The sequence below is a fragment of the Eubalaena glacialis genome, chromosome 1, assembly GCF_028564815.1.
Source record: "Eubalaena glacialis isolate mEubGla1 chromosome 1, mEubGla1.1.hap2.+ XY, whole genome shotgun sequence".
Lineage (NCBI taxonomy): Eukaryota > Metazoa > Chordata > Mammalia > Artiodactyla > Balaenidae > Eubalaena > Eubalaena glacialis.
The window spans coordinates 160,845,987-160,870,591 of record NC_083716.1 but is presented as its reverse complement, the minus strand read 5'-3'; the positions used below and the strand labels follow the sequence as shown (position 1 = coordinate 160,870,591).

The window sequence follows — 24,605 nt, the reverse complement described above, 5'->3', positions numbered from 1 at the left end:
AACGTGTACACCGTAAAGTTCAATGATAAAAAATCCAAGATATCAAATTGTACATAGAGCAGCATTCCAAAATTTGAAATACAAATACATATAGATACATATATACATATACCACAAATCAAAAAATGACTAAAAGAAAAATATATGAATGTTAATGCTTGTTATTTTTATGCAATGGTATTATGGGAGATTTTATTCTCTCATTTAAAGTTTTCCGTATTTTCCAATTTTTCCCAAATTATCAGGTATTGCTTTCACATTTAGAAAAATAATAAATAAATGTTAATAATAATAATAATATAAAAGTGAGATCAAAGGGGCTCCAAAAGATAGAAACATAAATACGGAATGTCTTTCTTTGCTTTATAAATGGCTAAATCTTCCAGCTAAAAAGTTTTTATTTCCAGGAGAAGTAGTACTTGTATTCTTTCCTTGACTGGATTTGGATAGAGGATCCACTGCAACATATTTGATTTGGAAACCTCCTGCTGTCACTGAAGCATCACTTAGAAACTTCAGGGTCATGACATTTCCTGGGGAGGAGGAGGATGCAAAAGAACCAAGATGTTACTCTCCTTCAATTTGGCTGACAATTCAAAGACTCATTCTCATAGGAGAATATAAAAATTCATGAACAAGACTCCCAGAATTCAGAACTAGATTCTCAAGCTGTAGCGTCTGTAGTTTCACTGCCAACTGGCACCAGGACTGTCATATTTTTTCCAGTGGCTCTCCAATCTGTCCTAGAGGAAATTTTGTCTATTCTGTTTTCAAAGGGATTCTTTGTAGAAGGAACATCCATAGAATTACAGGAGAATGGCAGGCAGTTCAAACCATTAAGATATGGATGGATTATTTACTAAATGATGGCAACAAGCCTTGCATTTGTTAAAAAAAAAAAAAGCCCACAAAGCTAGATCCCTTTACAAAAAGTGCCTAACTACATTTTACCTGCATTAAAGACCAAAATGTACCAAAAACAAAAAGGAAAAACGTTATTGTATAAAATAAATATAGGAATATTTTTCTTTTTCAGGAGGGAATGACCTTCTTAATCCAGATCACAAATCCAGAATTCATTACAAAAACCCCATATATATATATAAGATGAAAGGCACAGCTTTAAGTGCCTTTCATCTTATTTTCCAAAGCAACACTATGAGGTGGATACTATTAAAATAGTCATTTTTATAGATGAAATTGAGGCACAGAAAACCTGAGTAGCTTGCCCAATGCCACAGGGTTATAAGTGGCAGAACCAGGTTTGAGTTCAGAGTTCATGCTGTGGTCCACTGTACTTTTCTCAAACTTGAAAGAGTTGTTTTAATTAAAAAAAAAATTTCTTTTCTTTAAATTAATTAATTAATTTATTTATTTTTGGCTGTGTTGGGTCTTCGTTTCTGTGCGAGGGCTTTCTCTAGTTGTGGCAAGCGGGGGCCACTCTTCATCGCGGTGCGCGGGCCTCTCACTATCGCGGCCTCTCTTGTTGCGGAGCACAGGCTCCAGACGCGCAGGCTCAGTAGTTGTGGCTCACGGGCCTAGTTGCTCCGCGGCATGTGGGATCCTCCCAGACCAGGGCTCGAACCCGTGTCCCCTGCATTGGCAGGCAGATTCTCAACCACTGTGCCACCAGGGGAAGCCCCCCCCAAATTTTTTTTTTCAGATTACTCAACTGGTTAAAATACACATTGGCACTGTAGGGCTAGTGCTAATTTGGTGACATCTATCCACATCTAAGTGCACATCACCTATGAGCCCAAAATTTCACTTCTAGAAATTTACTTTTTAGAAATAAAATAGCACTACAAAATAGAGGTTTAAAAATGTCTAGTGAAATGTTCAATAGCAAAAGAAAAAAAAATCAAAACCAACCACCTTCAGGATGTTAAATATTGGTATATGACAAATTATGGTACCTATTAGGTAGTCATTAAAAAGAATTAGAATGATCTAAATATTATACTCTGACTTGAAAATAGCTCCATGGTCTCCATGTATTGATATATAATGTTTGTATTATACAGGAAGACATCTGGAAGGACAGTCACCACGTAGTTATCCAATGCCTTTCTTGGGTGGGGAGAGATGAGAAGGGTGGGCACATTCTTTCTTTATATACCTTTTTTTAAAGTGGTACAGTAATGGGTAATTTTTAGTTTATTTTCTGTTTTTGTTTTGTAATATAAATATCCAGGGGTGAGTAAGTATATATTTAAGAAGAAAACTAAATCAAAATGTTAACAGCATTATGCTTGACTGATAGGATAATACTTTAAACATATTTTATATCTTCTTTTTCTATTGCTTTGTATCAATGTATTCTTCCTGCTGTTTTGCTAAATCTTTGGCTTTTTATTTAACTATGCTCTTTTCTGTTGATTTGTTTCTCTTTGAATAATAAATTGTGTGGTTTTTCTTTTTTTAGTTCCTTGCAGTTGTGCAAGAAAAACACTGATTTGGTGTTACATTTGGAGTAAGTTTTGTCTGTTTTAAACAAAACAAGAAAAATATTAAGTTTCAGCCTTCTTTTTGACTCTCCCTCTGTTTCATTTTGGTTTTTTTTAAAAAAAATAAGATTCTCACCCCCCAACTACCTCCTACATCTCATAAAATGTCTTCTTTTAGTTTTCTGTTAACATAAAATATGTTCTCAAGTAAAGAATAAGAGATAAATAAAAAGTTTAACAGATTACTCTTCCTAGGGAGACTATAACAGAGTAATGAATTAATAAATTTTAAGCATTAATCATTCCAAGACTGAACAAGAATTTCCATCTCTTGTAATGATTCATAAATGAGAATTGCGTGCACTGCAAAGCTAGGGTGTGGGACTGATTTTAGCTAGTAGTATCTCAGCTTAAGGACTGCTTAGAAATTGCAACTCAATGTAGGTTTGTTGTTTTTAGTTGGAGAAGTATTGTGATAATTTTTTTATGATGTGGAGGAAAAATAGAGCAAGTCAGAATGCCAGGGACTTCCCTGGTGGCGCAGTGGTTAAGAATCCACCTGCCAATGCAGGGGACACAGGTTCGGGCCCTGGTCCGGGAAGATCCCACATGTTGCGGAGCAGCTAAGCCCATGCGCCACAACTACTGAGCTTGTGCTCTAGAGCCCGCAAGCCACAACTACTGAGCCCACGTGCCACAACTACTGAAGCCAGCGTGCCTAGAGCCTGTGCTCCACAACAAAGAGAAGCCACTGCAATAAGAAGCCCACGCACCACAACGAAGAGTAGCCCAGCTCGCGGCAACTAGAGAAAGCCCACGTGCAGCAACGAAGACCCAATGCAGCCAAAAATAAATAAATTAATAAATTAATTTTAAAAAATTAAAAACAAAAAAAGAATGCCAATTACTGGTGCTGGTGATGAAAATAAAAAGGAAAATGAAGACATCTAAGAAAGTAAAAGTTCTTAGAAAGTAGCAGTTTGAGGCAATAACAATGGTATTGCTTATTGAGATAAATGTATGCTGCTACAGGGACATTTCTTGGGGTACATTTCAAGGAACAAAGTCACACAAAATAATTAGCAAGAGGAAAAAGACTTGGAAAACATTGCCTACTATAGCTAGCCTTTTTAGATTTACTATGCATAATTAGCATAGTAAAAGTTCTCTGACATCTTCTAATAAAGAAACCTGTTTCACATTGTTTAATCCAATATTTCCCAAATTTACTTGACCTTAGAGCCCTTTTCTCATGTAATATCTATTAAAAACATCTAACAGAACTGTGTTCTTCACAAGACTCTCTGGGGATTGCTGTACTAATGTGAAAATGCAATAAATATGATGTAAAAATTTTTTCAGTGATAGAAGGTATTTTTAACAACTTTACAAATTACTTCAATCCTTTATCAATGAAAAGTTTGGACCTTTTATTACCGCATTTTATGGGAATTATAAGCTACAGCAGTATTTATGGATTTGCAGATTCAAGACTATCTCAGACTGCATTTCCTGCAAATAACCAGAGAGTACACATTTTTAGTGCAAGGAGTTGGTAAAAGTCTTTAAGTATAAATAAGCACTTCTTTGCCTTTTACAAGCTAGCAAGCTATATCTGTCTTCAGCTCTCTCAACTTTAAAAAGTATTTAGTAATAACTACTGGGTCCTTCATTTTCACTGATACTGAGAAAGCAAATCATAGTTTTGTTCTTCAATTTAGAGCCATTACCTGTACTAATGATGTCTTCTGGAAGCTCATCTCCACAGTATCTGAAAGAGAATTTTTTAAAAAGAGAGGTCACATGAATGATTATTATATAGCTATTGCAAGTGGCTCTTACTGTTAATTGACGTACTTTATTTCCCCTAAGTAATGGCTCATTTTTCTATTATTTTACAACATTTTATTGTTATATTTATTTATTTTTACTTGAATTTGTAAGAGAGAAGAGGGGTTAAAACATTGTTTGAAATATCCTTCAAACATTGTTTGAAGTATCTCAGCTTAAGGACTGCTTAGAAATTGCAACTCAATGTAGGTTTGTTGTTTTTAGTTGGAGAAGTATTGTGATAATTTTTTTATGATGTGGAGGAAAAATAGAGCAAGTCAGAATGCCAGGGACTTCCCTGGTGGTGCAGTGGTTAAGAATCCGCCTGCCAATGCAGGGGACACGGGTTCGAGCCCTGGTCCGGGAAGATCCCACATGCCGCGGAGCAGCTAAGCCCGTGCGCCACAACTACTGAGCCTGTGCTCTAGAGCCCGCGAGCCACAACTACTGAAGACCACACGCCTAGAGCCTGTGGTCCGCAACAAAGAGAAGCCACTGCAATAAGAAGCCCGCGCACCACAACGAAGAGTAGCCCAGCTCGCCGCAACTAGAGAAAGCCCACGTGCAGCAATGAAGACCCAACTCAGCCAAAAATAAATAAATGAATAAATTAATTTTTAAAAAAAGGAACTCTGTTGCAAGAGAATAGATAAACTGGAAAATCAATGTTGTAGGGACAGTTGGAGAGAAATAAAAGAAACATCATGCAAAATATCGGATGTTCATTAGCTTCCTGTATGGAGAAACAATACATACCTTCCCACAAAGCCATGGACATCATCGTAACTGTCATATATTTCAACATAGTCAGCCAAGCAAGCTGGGTCATCTTCAAGGTCAAAGTCCAAAAAACTCAGGTGAATACGCTGACCATACTTGAGTCTAATGTGCCAGTAGCAGATTTGGTTATCATCATACTCATTTGGGAAGCCTGGAGATTTAAAAATTTGCTTTGGATCTGTGAAGACACCACCACACTCCTTTGCTGAAATGAGAAAAAAAAAAATGATAAGAAAGCATTTTAAAAAAATGATTCCTACTTTAAAAATGATATTCATTTCTTAGTGTCCATCTATTTAGTACTTTTTATGAAATAAAAATAAAATGATTTAATATATAGCATCCATAGTATATCGTGTGTAACTGTAGCTAAAGAATAAATGTTTTTTCATTAATAGTTGCTAAATTCTCTAGAATGAACATAGACCACTTGTGAATTTTTTTTTTGTTCTAACTTTTTAAAAATTAATTAATTTATTTTTGGCTGCGTTGGGTCTTCGTTGCTGCACGCGGGCTTTCTCTAGTTGCAGCGAGCGGGGGGCTATTCTTTGTTGCGGTGCGTGGGCTTCTCCTTGGGGTGGCTTCTCGTTGCGGAGCACGGGCTCTAGACGTGTGGGCTTCAGTAGTTGTGGCACGCGGGCTCTAGAGCACAGGCTCAGTAGTTGTGGCACATGGGCTTAATTGCTTCGTGGCATGTGGGATCTTCGAGGACCAGGGCTCAAACCTGTGTCCCCTGCATTGGCAAGGAGATTCTTAACCACTGCGCCACCAGGGAAGTCCCCACTTGTGAGTTTTTTAAAAAGTAAAACAGCAAGAAGGAATAATAATTGTGCTCCTGTTGACATTTTTGCTCTGTTTCCATTTTAAGCATAGGATGCATGTCTTATGTGTACACTTAAATGTGTTTTGACAAATATATATGCCCATATTACCAACAGCCCAATCAAGATGACAGGGATTTTGTTCTGTGGTGTCACCACTGTGTCTTCAGGGACTCAGACACTTAGAATAATGAGTCCAATAAATTCTGTCTGGAAAATCATTATAGAATATGAAGATCACTTAGGGAATTTGAAGGTCACTCTAATCCAGTTAAAAGGAATAATTTATAATCATTCTATACTCCTTTTACTGGTTTAAATTAGCACCTTAATCCTCATACTATTTGAGGATTTGGTGAAGATATCCATGTTGGTTTTTTCAAGTCATTTACCATTTCACAGATTTCTGTCCTGTCCCATAACCTGCTATAAGAACAAACAATCTCTGCCAGAACAGCGATTTTACAGTATGCCTAGAGAGAAAGCTGTGGAAGGGCCCCAGTTAAATTCCATATCACCTAAATGTCTAGTGTCTTGAAAAAAAGATACAAACTGGAAACTCAAAAATCATCTGAGTGGTGGTGATGGTAGTGGTGACTCTTGATAGCATTCAAAGGTATTTTTTATTGTATCAATTAGAGGGGTTTTTTTTTTTTTTTTGGCTACGCCACGCAGCTCGCAGTATCTTAGTTCCCTGACCAGGGATCCAACCTGTGCCCTTTGCAGTGAAAGCGCCAAGTCCTAACCACTGGACCGCCAGAGAATTCCCCAATTAGAAGTTTTTTACAAGAATATTCTCCTTTAAAATAACTATTACAATAAAAAATTGTGTTAGAATCCTTAACACCATAGAAGTAAAGGAAGCTTATCACCCCAGGGCAGAATAGGCTCTTAGAAAGGCAAGGAAGTGACAAAAGAGGGTCAGGGATCTAGTCTGAGCTCTGCGTCCAGTCTATACCTCTGTTTCTTCATTGGTAAAATAAATATAGTCATGCCTCTCCTGTTACCTCCCTCACAGGACTATTCTGAGGATAAAATATAAAGGATAGCTTAAGAGTATTATGCAAAGTGTAAGCTATTCTTATTGTATTATTAAATATTATATAATACATAGTTTATATGTGCACATAAGCATGTACAGTGCCCGCTTTGGGAGTGATTTTCTCTGTCCCATAGCATCCTATCTTTGATGTATATATCATTAGATGAGGAAAAAAATTCAAATATTGAACTAATTTGTTTTTATATTTAGCTATATCTATTCAGCTCTATATTTCATGTTACATATAATTATTGCCTCATCTCTTGCTTATTTAGAAAATGACAGATTTATAAAGCAGGCTGGGTCCCTGAGGACTGACAGCTAATTGGTTACGAAGTATTCATACAGGAGGCAGTCGGCATCATGCCACACATTCAGAACTCGAATGAGCAAGCTGACTTCTGAACACTTCTGAATGACCCTCTTCTTCCTTGCTTCAATCAACTCTAACTTGGTGATATTGATTAATTAATAATCATTGCTTTATTTTTCTGATACCATTATGATTTTTTTCATTCCAATTATTTTTCAATGAACTGTTCTCCCATTGCTAGTTCAGGTGGCCCCCAGTCCCCTTCAGGTTGACCACATCCTAAATAATCAGTGTATCACTGAATCCAAAAGTAAGCTGAGACTTGAGTAAGCACAGGTCTCCCAGGATTCTGTACACATATTCCCAGAGTAAAAAGCATTCAGCCTCTATGAGAAACAAAAGCAGCTTATAAAAATTTGTAAGTTTAGGTGGCATTCTTATAAAAGGGCAATGAAATACTGTAAGAATCTTTCCATTTGTACTTCTACATCTTCCTTAGACTTTGACCTTTGGAAATGATTGAGTAGATGCTCAGAGATCCTGAAGTTTATCAAGCAAAAGAATCAGATAATATATTTGGAAATAGAAGTTACTCTTAAGAGTAAAAAGAGTTGCTTGTATAAATATATTTAAGAAAAAGGAAGAGAGGAAGAGAGAAAGAGAGGAAAAGAAGGTATATGAATTATTAACAATGACTAAATATAGGACTAAATATAGTATACTATAGGCTTAAAGTATGTCAAAGTGATTTGAAAGTTATAGTCTATATGAATGCACGTTATTCATATTTTTTGAATTTTATTTATTTTTTTATACAGCAGGTTCTTATTAGTTATCTATTTTATGCATATTAGTGTATATATGTCAATCCCAATCTCCCAATTCATCCCACCCCCCCCCCATTTATTCATATTTTGTCTCAAGTGGGAATAGGTGACAGCTCTAGGAAAAATTCTTTTCTACTTGGAGTATACATTATTGTGAGGTATAGGTTAGTTGCAAATGTGAGAAACTGTTCTCCAATGGTTAATATTATTATTTAATAATATTATTAAATAATAAATTCTATAATAATATGCTAGAACTTCACTGTAATCTCCTACTTTGTCATGGACATTCTCTAAGGTAGATCCAAATGGGACACCACCTGAGGATGTTTATGATCATATATGTGGGAAATACTTTGTAACATGTTGTAACACTTTGTAATATTATCCTGGGGGAAATATATCCCAAGACAACAGTCTACTTTTTTCTCCAACAGCATGGACCAAGAATTACTGTTTATAGTAATTATAATGTGTTAATTTTCTCTTTAAAGTTTTCCTAGCTGCAATCAACCGTGGAAAAAGAATATGAATAAACAGGTACTTACAATAATAACTAGCATATCCAGTATATATTTGTTAAAACAAACCACAGAGTGAGGGTTGCTTAGTTTGGAGGTTTAAGAATTTATGCCCAAAAAGAAATTAGGGAAAAACTTTGTTTATTCTGTCTCCTTTTCTCATTCTATTAAAGGGATAATTTTGAACAGTTAACATTTGGTAGTACTACTTCATAGTTTTAGCTAATTAACTGTGACAAGTTTATAATCTTTTTTTTTTTTCCTTTGTAATCAGGAAGTTCCCTGGCACAGAAAAGAATTAAGTCTTGATCTCACCTGCCTACTAATTACTGGCTGTCTGAAAGTTACTTAAGCTCTTGAACTTTAGTTTCCTGAATTCTAAAATGGGTATAACAATAAAGTGACAGTGTGGATGAAGAGACATAAGTCAGTGTGTGGCACAGCATAATCATTCTATGAATGGTAGTTGTTATTAATAATTATCGTTACTAAATTGCTCTCTCTCTGGAAGAAGAAGTCATTTCTTTTTACTAACCTCTTAGTAACCTGTACCTGTTTTTATATAGTATAAAATTATTGTTTTTGACAAACCATGTGGGTTGTAGCAATAAGCATCCCATCTTTCACTTCTGTTCAGACGGACTCCGTAATCAATAATACCAGTTTTTCCAAATCCACAGTTGGGCCCTGGCTTCACAATGGGGTATCCAACTCTGCCCTTGGCCATCCACCCAGCAGCACAGATATGAAATCCTGCAAGAGAATGGAAGGGTAATGGCTTAACTGGTTATTCCCTCAGCTGAGTGAAGGTCATCTCAACTAAGATGGCCCCTTGCAACAGGGACAGTGTCTTAACTGCCCAAATCCAGTTCATATAAAAGGGGAAGAACTGTTTTCTTAAAAAATAAAGTTTGAATATATATAAAAGTTCTTGTAACATCTGATTTTTACTAGAAAATGACATCTTACTTGGAGAAAAAAAAAGAAGCAGATGGACTAGGAAATAATAATACCATGGATATGAAAACAATCCAATTTCAGAGCTGGCTTCTTTTCACAAATGACCGAGCTAGTGCCATGAGTTAATTTCTGGAATTACCATCAATACTGAAAAAATTTTTTTCAGATGATAATTTCTCCTTCAGGATCAATTAAGATATCACTAATATTTAAAAAATTTGAATAGGGATAAAAGTACTCATACATTTCAAACAAAGCCTCAGCCTTGTTTTCCTTACTCAACTTTGGAGGCTGTTTTAATATTTGCCAATGCCATCCAAGAACGATTTGACTACAAGTCCCCCATGGCTAGTAATGTCTCTGGCCTTTGTATACAAGTCCCCCATGGCTAGTAATGTCTCTGGCCTTTGTATACATCATTCCATTTACTGTGTCACACACAGCCCTAAGGGTATAGACTGAGCAATCATCTGGGGAGACTTTGGGGCATTTTCGAGAACACCTTTATTTTTGTCTTGGGTAATGTATAATAATAATATGAGCTTTGCCAGGTATGTTCCTATCAGCAAAGGGATATCTTCAGTGGAGAAGAAAATTCTGAATTGGGGTAGCCTTTTGGATTCTCCTGAAAGTCCAGGAGAGGCAGTAGCAGCCCGGTTTTTTTAATATAAAGAAGCAAACAGCATTTGTTAATCACTGGGTTTTCACCAGGTGTCCTGACATCATCTTCCCAGTTTCTTTCATCTGCCTCCTTACAACTTGCTTATCCTCCTTTTCCTCATGGCTTTTGATCCTAAAGTACAAATGCATTCTCCCACTTAATGTAAAAAAAAGAAAAGGAAAAAATTGAAAATAATTGAAAAAAAAATCCACTAAATTCACTATTTCTTCTACCAAGTAAATTTCTTTGTAAGACACAACATAGTAGCACCATTTAACAGCTGAGGAAAATGACACACAGACGTCAAGAAGAGATAGAATGATATTAAAAATGAATAGCAATGGCATTAAAATTAATGAGGAGTTTAAATGATATCGAGATAATGATGTCTTCATCTTCTTTTGATGTTTATTTATCAGCTCCCAATGGGGTGTGACCCCAACTAAGTTACTAGTAGTAGGAATTGTCTACCAGCTCTAGGCAGAGAAGATAGGAGAAGCCGGAGGAACTATTAGCAGGGTTGGAGAGAAAAGTCTTAATAAGGGGTTGCAGGAAAGGTGGAAATTTTTTTTTCCAAGGATGAAAAAGAAGATTATTGTCAAAGCCGTTACCAATTTTTCTGGCTGCCTCTAACTGCTTGTAGGTGGCAAGATGGCCACCTTCATATTCACACACCGCCTTCGCCTCTGCGTAGGTGAGCTTGTACTTGCCAGACCGCGCTTCTCTGTGGTACACGCCTGCTGCTTGTTCTGTGAATTCACAAAATGTTGTCAATGCACTATTATCCATTCTTGTGGAACAAGGGAAATTTTGTGGCCTCAGCTGGAAGATTACATCAGCTATTGTTCCTGCCACAGGGTTCCCTGGGTCAGCTGCCTTGAGTGGCTCAGTTTTCATTGTTAGAAAGCTTTGGAAAAAAAATATGAATGAGGGGAATTTGGGGGGACATAGATAGAAACTTGAGGCTAAATTATTTTTTGAACTGAAAACCTGAAAGAAAGTTGTAACACAACATTGTATTTCTGCATTATCCAAAGGTGATAGAGTTTTGACTTTTTTTTTGGCTTTGTTTTAAAAACTTAGAAAGGTAAGCAATAGGAAAAGAAAAGGAGTTGAAGGCAAAAGAAACCAATGAAAATTGGCTCACAATGAAGGAGAAAAGTAAGCCAAAATAGCCATTTGAGGGAAATGACTAATGCAATATAATTGAGAATTTAGTAAACAAATCAAAAACTGAGGAAAAGTTTAAAGGAATCCAAAGCAAGCAAATATTACATTGAAGAAAAGAAAAATAGATTTAAATACAGCAGAGAAAAAGTGGGACACACCTAACTACCAGTTCCTAAGTTCTTTATCTGGTTTGTCTTTTTCGGTTCACATTTGTTCCCAACGTATTTTAGATAGTGTTAAGTCATACATGAGCTGTCTCCCACTAGATCACTGTTTAAAATGATTGTTTTGAGTTTGGAGTGCATTTTGCCATAGAAACAATGTGAAAAGATTCCCAAGACAATAATCATAACATAGCTCTAATAGTTCTATGTTGACTGTCAGATTATTGTTAAGTCTTTGTCCCCTGACCTGTGCAATCAGCCACCATCAAGACCATTTCCAACGAGAACGTATGTTTCTTGGCATGCAGCAAGATATGAATCCAGCAGTATTAGAAATACTGTTCTTTACTCTCTTCCCCAAGCTGAAGTTGACAATGCCACAGTTCAATAGGAGATGCTGCTTGGCATTTTTCTGGACTCCATGGGATACTGCTCTTATACCTTATATGGAAAAAGCCTGTCATTAATACACAGTACCTTAGTGCATCTGATACTTATAGGTCAGAGAACACAAGGAACATCAGTCATTTTCCCCTTTGAGAGTCACCTACTTCCCAAGTGTCCTTCATAGAGTAAAGCCTCATTAACTAAGCTTTTCCTCGTTTCCAATTTGGTTGTTTTAAGAATATACCATGAGGTACTTTGATAGGTGCTGGGGATCAAGCCCTATTCTCAAGCAACTCAAGCACTAGTGGGCAATGCAAGTACATCTATTTTGAAGTACAGGGGTACTAAGGCTTCTAGTAGAGAAGGAGACATGTAGTGCTTACTAATGTATTGTGAAGGAGATTATTGTTACTTTTTTATTTTATTTTATTTTATTTATTTATTTATGGCTGTGTTGGGTCTTCGTTTCTGTGCGAGGGCTTTCTCTAGTTGCAGCAAGTGGGGGCCACTCTTCATCGCGGTGCGCGGGTCTCTCAGTATCGCGGCCTCTCTTGTTGCGGAGCACAGGCTCCAGATGCACAGGCTCAGCAATTGTGGCTCACGGGCCTAGTCGCTCCGCGGCATGTGGGATCTTCCCAGACCAGGGCTCGAACCCGTGTCCCCTGCATTGGCAGGCAGATTCTCAACCACTGCGCCACCAGGGAAGCCCTATTGTTACTTTTTAAAAGTGTTAAAACTGTATCTGTTCTCTAAAAGATCTTTATTTGAAAAAAAATTTTGTAGGAATTATTTTGTCTGCCAAGGTTTCTCAAACTAAGATTTCCGTGATATTTTACTCCAGAAATAAAAATATGATGTACTAAAAACACGACAGCAAGCTCCAAATGGAGTCCCTTATGCTAAGCCCCACATCACCAAACCAAGACTTAAGTATGGTTTCGGCTCACCCAGAAATGGAATCTTAAACCAGTCAGTCAGAAATCTCCTGATCACCACCAGTTAGGTCATCTGCCTGATAGACCCCTGCCATCCCCTGAAGGAAAGTAACCTTGCCATAACCAACCTGCTTTTTCCCCTAGTAAAACTTCCTTCTGCCTGCTCCCTTCTGCCTATGAAAGTCTTGCATTTTGTACCACTCCTCGGAGCTCCTTTCTATCTGTTAGTTGGATGCTGCCAAATTCAAATGGATTTTTGCTCAGATAAACTCAAAAATTTAAGTATGCTTCAGTTTTTCTTTTAACAGATGTTTGCAGGAAAAAAATAAATTAACAGAAAAATTTTTTAAAATAATTTTAAGTTTTCTTCCTGGTAGTTTTTCTTAAACTTTTGGTACCTCTTAAACTTGTCTAGTAATAAGGTAGTAACTTAAATAGCAGAACTGTCTATGCTATAATTTTTAGTTTATTAAATAACATTAATATTCCACACTGTTCCTGAAAGAGACCCAAACTTCCCATTATTTTGCCTTATGAACAAGTTGAGTACACTTGGCATGTGTACTTGACAGGTTTAAGCACACATTTATTTTAAAGTATTTCCCAATTCAGAATTTTAAACTACTAAGATGGTCCTTTGTACAATGAGTCCTAATCTAAAAAATTTCACCTTTCAGAGGAAGTAATAATTTATTAATTTTTCTAGCTGTCATTCACTGAAATTGAAAATCTATTTAACCAGTAACTTCCTTTTCCTTTTAGTAAGTGGTGACACAATAGTATGTTGGCTCTGATTTCTGTTTCTGGTTCTACAGTGGACCAATTGTGTGACCTTGTATAAATCACTGCCTGAGCTTCAGTTTCTTCATCTATCAAATGAGAATAATGACAGCTATTTTTTGGAATATATAAACCATAAAACCCATAAGCATAGCTTCTGTATCCTAGTAGGAGCTCATGATAATGTTACTTTTCCCTTCTCCTTTTTTGGATTCAATACAATGGCTAAAAAGAATTGCTTATCTGTACATTTTTTGATCTTCATAATCCATTTAAACTAGTTGAAGTCTCTTGTCCTTAAGTGTCTTTTAAAAAATTACTATCTAAGGAATTAGAGGATACAAGAGTTAAAAATAAACCTTAGGGGTCCCCTACTTCAGACTTCTCATTTTACCAGTATGGGACTGAGACCAAGAGTTTAAAGTGCCTTGTTCTTGATAGTTGCTAGCAGATTCCTGCCTTCTGATTCAACTTTCTTCCCTCCCTAAATAGTTTTCTACTACTGCATTGGCCTAACCAACTGTAAACAATTTATGCTAGGCTGACTGGTCAATAATTTGTTTCACATTGAAGCATGAAGCACTGTGCAATCACTCCGGGCCTCAAATGTGCAGTATGCTATTAACAAACATTTGTGTTTGCTCCTCTCTATCTCTAGGACAGAACTCCTATTGTCTAGGTTTATATTTTGGTGATATACAACATCACTTAAAAAAAAAAACAGCAACTCCAAATTACTTGATCATTAGCAAATTTGACAGCATTTCAGTTTATCCATGTGGGTTTAACTCTTACTAACTTTATGATCATCTTTGTCATTTCTGACAAATAGGTGTATATTTCCCAAGTTTGATGGTGTGCAATGAAAATAAAGAGACTTGCTCATTCCTCTAGTAAATTCCAGACCCCATCTTGGCCAAATGGATTGCACTGTTCAGCATGAAAGCTGTTCACTGGCTCAAACTGAAAAAAGAGGCTGCAAGGCTGTGCATTGCAATCGAGCTTTCTAATGAAATCCGCATGGCTGCAGTTATTACCAGAGAGAAACATGCTGAAAGGGAAAATATTCTATAACTATGTGCTGCTTAGCAAGCATAACATCAAAATCTAGGTTAATTTTGCTTTCTCTTTATTTCTCTATTTTATACAAGGATCTGTCAGTTTTCTTCTTGAGCAATTCAAATTTTTTTCACTATTAAACACAACAGTGAACATAAAGCAGTATTAATTTGTATCATGAGAATTAAAGCATTGTTTAGAGTACTATATGGGGTATTTTGGGTTTTCTGTATTTAGCCTTTTTTGGTCTGTTGTTTATATTCACAGTTAGGTCTATGTCATTCCTTACATTTAACAAAACAAAACAACAAAAGAAACTTGCCCTGTCTAACAAAAGAGGTAGAAAAGTATTTAAATGGATAGCTCAAACAAAAGAAATCAAGTGGTAAGAATGCATCCAGAAATACAAGCTTTTCTCATGTTTTTCTATATTACAAGCTGGCTTTGTCAAACTAGTCAAAAGATGTTTGGAAAAAGCATGATATACACTACAGGTCAGAGTACATGGAGCAATGATTATAAAATTATTGTGTATTCCAATTTACCTGTTGTAATTCTCTTATGGTTACCTGTTATGAAATCTGACTAGAAATGCATTGAAATGAAAACAAAATAATATATTGGTGGTTTTATTTTGTTAAGGAAACATTCTGCACTATACCACCACACCTTCTTTGAAAATTTTAAAGCATATTTTCATATGGAATATAAATATTAACCTCTATTTTCTACTGAACAGTTCACTTTATAAAAAGCTATTTTAAAATTTTAGAAGGCAGAAACACTTTTTAAAAAATGATATATGCATTCCAGTAGCTATCTTTCCCAAGCATTTTCTTTGAAAACATCAGCCTTGAACAGAAGAGAAAAATTTACAGCTTTGATTCACTTCTCCATGAATTCAGAGAAGCGACTTTCCCAACAAGAAGCTCATGAGTGAAGTTTCTTACCAAGCCATATGGAGTTATGAAAAATTCCATTCTTGAATCCCCATCCGTGAGCCTCTTCCCACAGCAAGACAAATAAGTAAATTAAGATGACCATATCTCAGTTGTAGAGAAGGAATAGCCTGTTAGGGGCTGCTCAGGATAAATTCCCAGAGCAGAGGCTGAAATGTGTCTGAAACATCTGGTTTCCACATCTTTTAAATGGTTTTTCTTTTTTTTTTTTTTTTTTTCAGCTGTGAGGTCAGCAAGTACTCTCCAATAGCATTTTCCTCTGTAGAGTTACACAATTAACTCACTGTCTGAGGCAAATTCTCTGACTCATTTGCATTGGCAACCAAAACTAAGGATATAGAATGATCATCTACATTTTAAAATTCACTTACTTTGAAAGGGGATCATTTATTCTATCTGTCATGGACACTTTTCTCTTAGGAAGTTTGTTTAACTTGGTGCAGATTCAGCAGTGGTTTCAAAACAACAAAAGAAAGACACCAGTAGGAATTTTAAGAGAAACCCTGAATACCTTATTTGGAGTAAGTCAATTATGCGGTATGGGGTTTGGGGTTAAACACTAATCTTGAACTTGACCCTGGTAATGTTACTTTAGTTTTCCTTAAACATTGCCAAGCCTGTATAGAAAGTTTGAAACAAAAAGTGTACACAGCTGGCAAACTCTAAACTGTCTCCAGTGATGTAGCATTTCTTTACCCTCTCCTCTGTCTGCTTTTGTCCTGGGTGGGGTCTGTTGCAGTCCTTGGTTTATTGTGGTCAGTAGGTAAATACATCAGTTTCCAGAAAAGTAGTTCAGTTTCAGAGACTTAGGACATTCCAGCATTTTGGGGCTATCTTATAATACAAATTTTTCCAGGCCACAAATCCTTGATTTTTTGGGAGGAAGGTGGGTGGGTAGATAGTCATAAAGTTAATTAAAATATGGCCTTAGATTCCCCGAACCACTCTAACTTTGAAGATGATCAAAATCATAGGTAACAGTTATCATAGAAAAGTCACCATGCCTTGAAATACCCCAAATTTTCCTCTCCTTTTGTGCAGGGTCCTTGGGAAACCTGTCTGGTAATACCCCACTGCTCTGATGCTAGTGGCGTTTCCTGTTGATTGACAGCCATTTTTTTTGGCAGCTTTGGCTTCTCTTTCTCATTTGTCATTCTTCGCTACTTAGCGTCTCTACTCTTGCTACCAAACTGCTTCCCATTTGCTCCCATTATATTCATTTCTCATGCTTTCTTAGTTCCGCCATTGATATTGGAATCTGGATTTGCTCTGATCTAAAGTTAGCCTTGAATCCCTTAGGCATCTTTGTGTTGCACATCAAAGGCTTAGACTGATCTTATCTCTCCTGGAACGAGCAGTTGTGGGGGGTAGGGTGAGGGTGCAGAATTTACTGGATACTCACTGAGATGCGCATAAATCTGTTAGGGTTCAAAACTCTCTATTTTGGACCCACAGCAGATGAGAGATGAGGGGATTATATCCCAGTTCACTGACAGAATTAGAGGGTTTAAGTTTGGTGCAAAAGAGGATCTAGTCTAGACCAGGTAGGCGTGACTACGAAGAAGATAGGCATGGTCGGCGGGAATAGGATAAATAGAGAGTTGGAAGGAACAAACCATGATATTTCTCTGGAAAGTGGAATTATATGAGTATTTTTTTAAATTAATTAATTTACTTATTTATTTTTGGCTGCGTTGGGTCTTCGTTGCTGTGTGCGGGCTTTCTCTAACTGCAGCGAGCAGGGGCTACTCTTCGTTGCGGTGTGCGGGCTTCTCATTGCAGTGGCTTCTCTTGTTGTGGAGCACGGGCTCTAGGCGCGTGGGCTTCAGTAGTTGTGGCACAGAGGCTCATAGCTGTGGATCGCGGGCTCTAGAGCTCAGGCTCAGTAGTCGTGGCGCATGGACTTAGTTGCTCTGCGGCATGTGGGATCTTCCCGGACCAGGGCTAGAACCCGTGTCCCCTGCAGTGGCAGGCGGATTCTTAACCACTGAGCCACCAGGGAGGCCCTATATGAGTATTTTAAGTTCGTGGTTTAGGAAGTAAATATAACTTTACTTGTGCAAGCCTACAGCAGAACCGTCACAGCCTTCCCCATTCTTTTCCTGGTCATATTCTCTGCCCATGTGCTTTCTGCATCTCTCTAAAGTACTCAGTTCCCTCTAGGTCTCATTTATCGAAAATTACTCTCAGGAAAGGGTTGGAAATTAATCTTTACTTAGGTCAAATAACGAACAAGAGATACCCTTCTTTGTTCATCAGCATTTTAACAAAGCTCCAAGTATAACAGGGTGTAAATGTTCAACTTGTTTTAACATAACATTTAATGATTACTTTGATGGATTAACTCAATCTAGGGTGGAGGATTTCTTTCTCCCCCTCCCATTTCCCCATGCAATTCCCCCCACCTCTGTACAATGTTTGGAAACCCTATCATTCAGCAAAGAGAAAACAGTGCCTAATCGTGTGGTCTCTGGTTTTGAGGGGGTGTTCAGTTCTACTGTGGAAGAAAAGAGGAGAATGAGGGTTTTGTATGGAAAAGATGCAGTGGGTGTGGGTGGGAATTCAGAGGAGAACCAGAGGGAGAAGGAGAGAGGAGAGCAGAGGGAGTTTTGTTTGTGAACTTACCTTGGAAGTTGTCCAAGATAATAAGCACTCGCTGCCCACCCCCTAGTACACACTACCCAGGATGTGTCTGAGGAGCTGAGAGAAGATACACTGATGAGAATTCCTTTCAAGGGCTCAGAAGACTTGGCCAGTCCAATGCTCTGCCTTCAGGGATAAATGTCACCACCAACACCCCCTGCCCCCAATCTCTTGATTGCACCCACCAGTCACTGGCTGAAAACCCAGCAGGACTGCTTTTATGCAGAAGTACCTCCCCTTTCAGCTGCTTCCCCACAGTGTTCCAATGCGCATAAGTCTAAGCAGCTACTAGACACCTAAAGACAAGGTAGGGACAAGTCTACACTTGATTTGGGCTAAGACTGCACTGAACAAGCTTTTAAGATCTCCTAAGCTGGCACAGTGGTTTAGTGATGTCACTATTCCACAAATTTAAAGTAAAAAAAAGAGACTCTAGGGTGGAGTTTCAAATATCTGTCAGAGGAAGAAGAAGACATTTAAAATCCTTTCAACATGCTCAGCCTCAGCTGACCGGGAAAAGGTATGGAGAAGTGTCAGGTGGATGTGGACCGAGGGGGAGAAAAAGGAAGAGAGGAAAGAGAAACACGTTCTAAGAGATCTCATGTCTGATTATACTTTAAAAAGACTGGATTTCAATTTCCCAGCAAGACATTGTGGGAAAATGCAATTCTTTGGCATACAGTATGAAAACTAAAACATAAATTATATCATTTATTGATTATATCATATATTTTGTAATCTTGGAAAGTGAAGGAAAGAGAGGAGAAGGTAAGGAAAGAGAAGTGTGGCGCTCAGTGGATTACGAAATATGTCAGTAGAGGACATCTTTAAGAACACTGCCAGTAAGGCCATGAAATTACAATACAGGAATGCCCTACTCACCCCAAGAGCTCCATATGGACTATGGTATGAATAAAGGTAATAAAAGAAATAAAGCTCACTTCCCTAGTGCACGATTTAAAACAATTGGAGAGAAATTCTAATGCATGGCATAGAGCAAGGTTTAAGAAATATGTGGCATTCCACTCATTCATACAATAAATACTTAATCTTCACATGGAATGCTGCCAACTTTTACAGGGCCAGTAGGCTGGATAGAGCCTATGTAGAACAATGTGAAATATATGGAAAAGTGAAACATTTAATTATTTTATATCAAGAAGTTTTTAGAAAGTGAATATGACACTGAACGGAACAATGGGCTTTCAAGTTTATGGGAAAACAGAAGTCAGAAAGAGATCTGAAACTGACATTGGATTTCCCGTAGGTATATGGTGTGACATTCATTAGTAATACCCACCAAGTATTTCTGGTTCTCCACCTTACAGCAGCACTTTGGTAGCATTGTACCCTGTGACCCTCTGTGGTTTGGTGGGATCATGTGACTAATTCTGGCCAATGAGATGTAAGCAGAAATTAGATATGTTATCTCAGAGATGAGCATTTGATTGCTGATTCTCCAGAACTCTCTTTCCCTCCTGTATGGAGGGAACTATTTGAGATGGTGGCTGCTTTATCACTTGGATCCCTGGTTGAGCCTGATGTTATGCAGCATGAATGAAATATAAACCTTTATTGTTTTAAGTCATTGAGATTTGGAAGTTGTTCATTACTGTTAGCATAACTTAATCTGTCCTGATTTATAGGAAGAAGTGAGTGTGTATGGGTATTTAAAGCAAAGGATGACTTCGGAAGTCTGGGAGTCTAGGGACATTCAGATGCAAAAGCTGAAGCCAGGAGAAGAAGGAGAAAGAAGAGCAAAGAGAAGGAGATAATGATTAATGTACTTAATATCCTTCCTCTCCCCACCCCACCTCCTTATAACACACAACTCCCCAGTTTGCCTATGATCTGCCTTCCAAATTTATTTATGCATTCATTCCAATCAAACAATTCCCTATACCTCTGATAAATCTTGAAAACTCTTGCCTCCTCCTCCCTACCTCTTCTCTTCCCTTACTCTAGTTAGAGAATCACAGAACTCATTGCTGGGGACTTAGAGACCAACTGGTTCGAATTCTACCTGTGTTGTGACTCCCTGCTATGCTGCCCTTACTTATGTTGACCTGAAATCCTTTTAGTTAAACTTTGACTCATTTGCATTATCGAGGTTCACAGAATAAGTCTTACCTATATCTGCTTTCAGGAAAAATTGCCATGATCTATGAAGCTGGAACAAAGAATACATATTTGAAAACAAATTTAAAATATGCTCACTTAGAATTTGCTTTTTAAATATTTTTTTTAAAGTAGATCCAGAGGGCTTCTCTGGTGGCGCAGTGGTTAAGAATCCACCTGCCAATGTAGGGGACACAGGTTCGAGCCCTGGTCCTGGAAGATCCCACGTGCTGAGGAGCAACTAAGCCCGTGTGCCACAACTACTGAGCCTGTGCTCTAGAGCTCACGAGCCACAACTACTGAAGCCTGCACACCTAGAGCCCGTGCTCCGCAACAAGAGAAGCCACTGCAATGAGAAGCCCGCACACCGCAATGAAGAGTAGCCCCAGCTCACCACAACTAGAGAAACCCGCACACAGCAACAAAGACCCAATGCAGCCAAAAATAAATAAAATAAAATAAATAAATTTTTTAAAAAAGTAGATCCAGAAACATTAAGTTCAGAGTGATCCTATCTTGATAAAGGAGGGATATGTGTAAATATATATGAAATGAAAAGTCCAGAAACTATACATACAAATACCAGATATCTCTGCATGGTTGGGTTATGGCTATTTTCTATTTTCTTCTTTTTGTTTTTTGTTTTGTATTTTGTAAATTTTTGTTCAATAAATATGTACCATTTGTATAATGAAAAAAGTTGTGATTCATATACATATATTTAAAGGCATTAACTTAATTGACATGGCAATGAAACTGATAAAGAATACCAAGAAAATCATGACTAGAACAGAATATAAATTCTAAGAAAATTGAGTTCATGCATCTAACCAGGTAAATGGGTGAAAGGATTAAACAGTCTTTCCAAGGAGAATGAGTTTAGTCATGATGGTATCAAAACTGAAGCCAAACCATAGTTCATAAATTTGTACTGAGGTCACATGGCATACGTGCTTGCTTTCAGGTAACTTGTTATGTATATAATCAATCTTGACCTTAGCCTACCCATAAATATTTAATTTTTTACAAATGTTTACAGAGGGCATAGTTTATGTTAAGCATTATACTGTTTACTATGTGGGGATATAAAGATTAATAAGAGATGATCTCAAAGAGTTCACAATTTCCTATTTAAAAAGTTATGAAGTAGGCTTGATTCTTTTTTTTAATTAATTAATTTATTTATTTATTTATTTATTTTTGGCTGAGTTGGGTCTTTGTTGCTGCGCGGGGGGCTTTCTCTAGTTGTGGCGAGCAGGGGCTACTCTTCGTTACAGTGTGCGGGCTTCTCATTGCGGTGGCTTCTCTTGTTGCAGAGCACGGGCTCTAGGCGTGCGGGTTTCAGTAGTTGTGGTTCGCGGGCTGTAGAGCACAGGCTCAGTAGTTGTGGCGCATGGGCTTCGTTGCTCCGCGGCATGTGGGATCTTCCCGGACCAGGCGGATTCTTAACCATTGCGCCACCAGGGAAGCCCCAGGCTTGATTCTTTACCTGGGAGTTTTTGGAAGGGGTGTAGTTAAAGGTAATACTATGCCCATTGTCTTTGCACATTCTCTGACCCAGTGAAGGGAGGATCTACCAGGAAGATTTTTGGTCTTAGCATCTTCAGTACTGATAATGCTGGCAAGACTAGCTGCTGCTTGCTGCCACCAAGACTGGTGGCTCTGCTCACTAAGTATTAGGTATAATTAGACAGGTGAGTACACCCTTCTTCAAAGAAATACTTTATATCATCAGGGACAGATTCCCTTTAGGGTAACTTCCTCCCTTTCTGCCTTTATGTTCTGCTCAATTGCTATGGGCAAAATCTTTTTGTCTCCTTCCATTCATCCTCCCTCACAATAGGTGAGGCTACAGAAAGGTGAGGAATCAAGCATATATCCTAAATCTTCTTTGACCCCTGTTACCAAGCATCACTAGTGAGAGATTCTGAGGCTTCCTTCTTCTTTTTTTTTTTTTTTTCAATTTTTATTGGAGTATAGTTGATTTACAGTGTTGTGTTATTCAGGTGTACAGCTGAGGCTTCCTTCTTGATTCCTCTCTTCCTTTCATCAGTTTCACCCAATCCATTCTCACAGCCTGTGATCTCTACCTCCAAAACAAAATGGCAGCAGAGATTGTTAGATGATTACCAAACCAGGTTCCCTTTCTACCTGGGCACAGTCATAGACTACATTTCTCTGCCTCCTTTGCAGTTAGGTGCATGGAGAATGTGGCTAGTTTCTAGTTAATAGAGTGTGGGTTAACGATGTATAACAGTTTCAGACCAGGCCCATAATAATCTCCCACAGGTGGTCATGCATTTGCCATCTCTTGACTGAAAGAGGAGGACTTTCGTGGCCCTGGAGGAGAGTGCAGTCAAAAGGTAGAAGGAGCCCCATTCTCTCTGTACCAGATAGAAAGAAGCACACCAGTCAGGAAGACCAAGAAAATTCTACTCTGTTAAACCACTGAGATTGGGATTTACTTGTTACCCAAACTAATATAATACAGTTATATTGTATTATATCTGCCTTTTTCTGTCTCTCTGCTTCCACCCTAGTCTGTGACACCATAATCTCTTGCTTGGACTATTACAATAGCCTCCTGTGTCCTTCCACGTTTGCTTTGTACAGGTCATTCTCTGCATAGCAGCCTGAGTGATCTTTCAAAAGCATAAAACAGAACTTGTAATTCCCCTGCCTAAAAACTTAAGTACTCCTGTGGCATGAAAATAACGTCAGTCTCCTGATCTTGGTTTCTAACCTCCCCCATGTTCTGGTTCTTGTTCACATTTCCAACCTCACCCGCCCTGCTCTAACTTGAACATGCCAAGCTTATTCCCACCACAGAGATTTTGCAAAAAGGCATGCCTTTCCCTTCATCTTCTTCCTTACATTCAAATCTCAACTTAATTATGACCCTCTCAGTGAGGACTTTGTTGCCCAATCTAAAGCAGCCTCCTATAGCTTTTTATTGTAGGATACTATTTTTTTTTAATAAATTTATTTATTTATTTATTATTTATTTTTGGCTGCATTGGGTCTTTGTTGCTGCGTGCAGCTTTCTCTTGTTGCGGCGAGCGGGGGCTACTCTTCATTGCAGTGTGCAGGCTTCTCATTGTGGTGGCTTCTCTTGTTGCAGAGCTCGGGCTGTAGACATGCGGGCTTCAGTAGTTGTGGCATGTGGGCTCAGTAGTTGTGGCGCATGGGCTTAGTTGCTCCGCGGCATGTGGGATCTTCCCGGACCAGGGCTGGAACCCGTGTCCCCTGCATTGGCAGGCAGATTCTTAACCATTGCACCACCAGGGAAGCCCTATGATCCTATTTTTTAAAGGTCAAGTTTTTCAAGATTTAATTTACATAGGGCGAGTCACCCTTTATAAGGTGTACCATTCTATGAATTCTGACAAACGTATACAATTGTGTAACCACCATAATCAAGATGTAGGGGATCTCAAAGAGTGGATACATGTATATGTATAACTGATTCACTTTGCTGTACACCTGAAACTAACACAACATTGTAAATCAACTATACTCCAATAAAAATTTTTAAAAAGATGTAGAGCATCTCCATCACCCCAAAAAGTTCCCCGGTATCACCCTACTTTAGATCTATCACAACCTAATATTCTTAAATACACTTATTGCAATCTAATATTTTTCTTGTTTATTTACATATTTGTTTATATTTTAACTCATTTGTTTGCTTTATTATTTGTCATCTTCTGCAAGGATATAGATCCATGAAAGCAGGGACCTTATCTTCCTGGTTTACCTCTGTATGCTGTGCCGAGAATAGTACCTGGTACATCACAGATTCTGAACAAATATTTGTGAAAGGAAGGAAGGAAGGAAAGAAGGAAGGAAGGGAGGGAGGGAGGGAGGAAGGAAGAACCTCTTTGGGTCTTGCTTGACATGTTTTCGTATGTCCAACGGGGGTATGTAATAACATCCCTTTTAGAGTACTCGTGAGGAGAGGAGGAGAGGAGATGTTGACTATAAGAGCCCCTAGCATCATGCTGGCATTTAGTAGTGTTCAGTACACAGAGTTCCTGTGAAGTCAGTTCATCAGTCTTCCTTGGCCTGTTTGACACCTTCAGTTAGACTGGTCTTATTTTTACTTTTGCTATTTTGTTCTGTGGTGCTGCCCTCCACGGGTCCAGGGCTTCTCTCTCACTAGTGTCAACTCTTCAGGTCAGGGTGGTC

General features: G+C 38.0%; 1 protein-coding gene and 1 long non-coding RNA gene across 2 annotated transcripts in view; one reads left to right on the top strand and one right to left on the bottom strand.

Annotated features, from left to right (window-relative positions):
• Positions 1–24,605, top strand: part of LOC133087090 (uncharacterized) — a 59,750-nt gene that overhangs the window by 24,849 nt on the left and 10,296 nt on the right. The gene's annotated exons all lie outside the window — the stretch shown is intronic.
• On the bottom strand, positions 192–15,788 carry TNFAIP6 (TNF alpha induced protein 6). The gene is made up of 6 exons (XM_061200110.1): positions 15,648–15,788; positions 10,814–10,951; positions 9,173–9,334; positions 5,034–5,262; positions 4,178–4,218; positions 192–533 (listed from the first exon to the last, which is right to left on the bottom strand). The coding sequence occupies exons 1-6, from the start codon at positions 15,739–15,741 to the stop codon at positions 364–366; spliced, it is 834 nt and encodes a 277-aa protein (XP_061056093.1). The 5' UTR covers positions 15,742–15,788; the 3' UTR covers positions 192–363.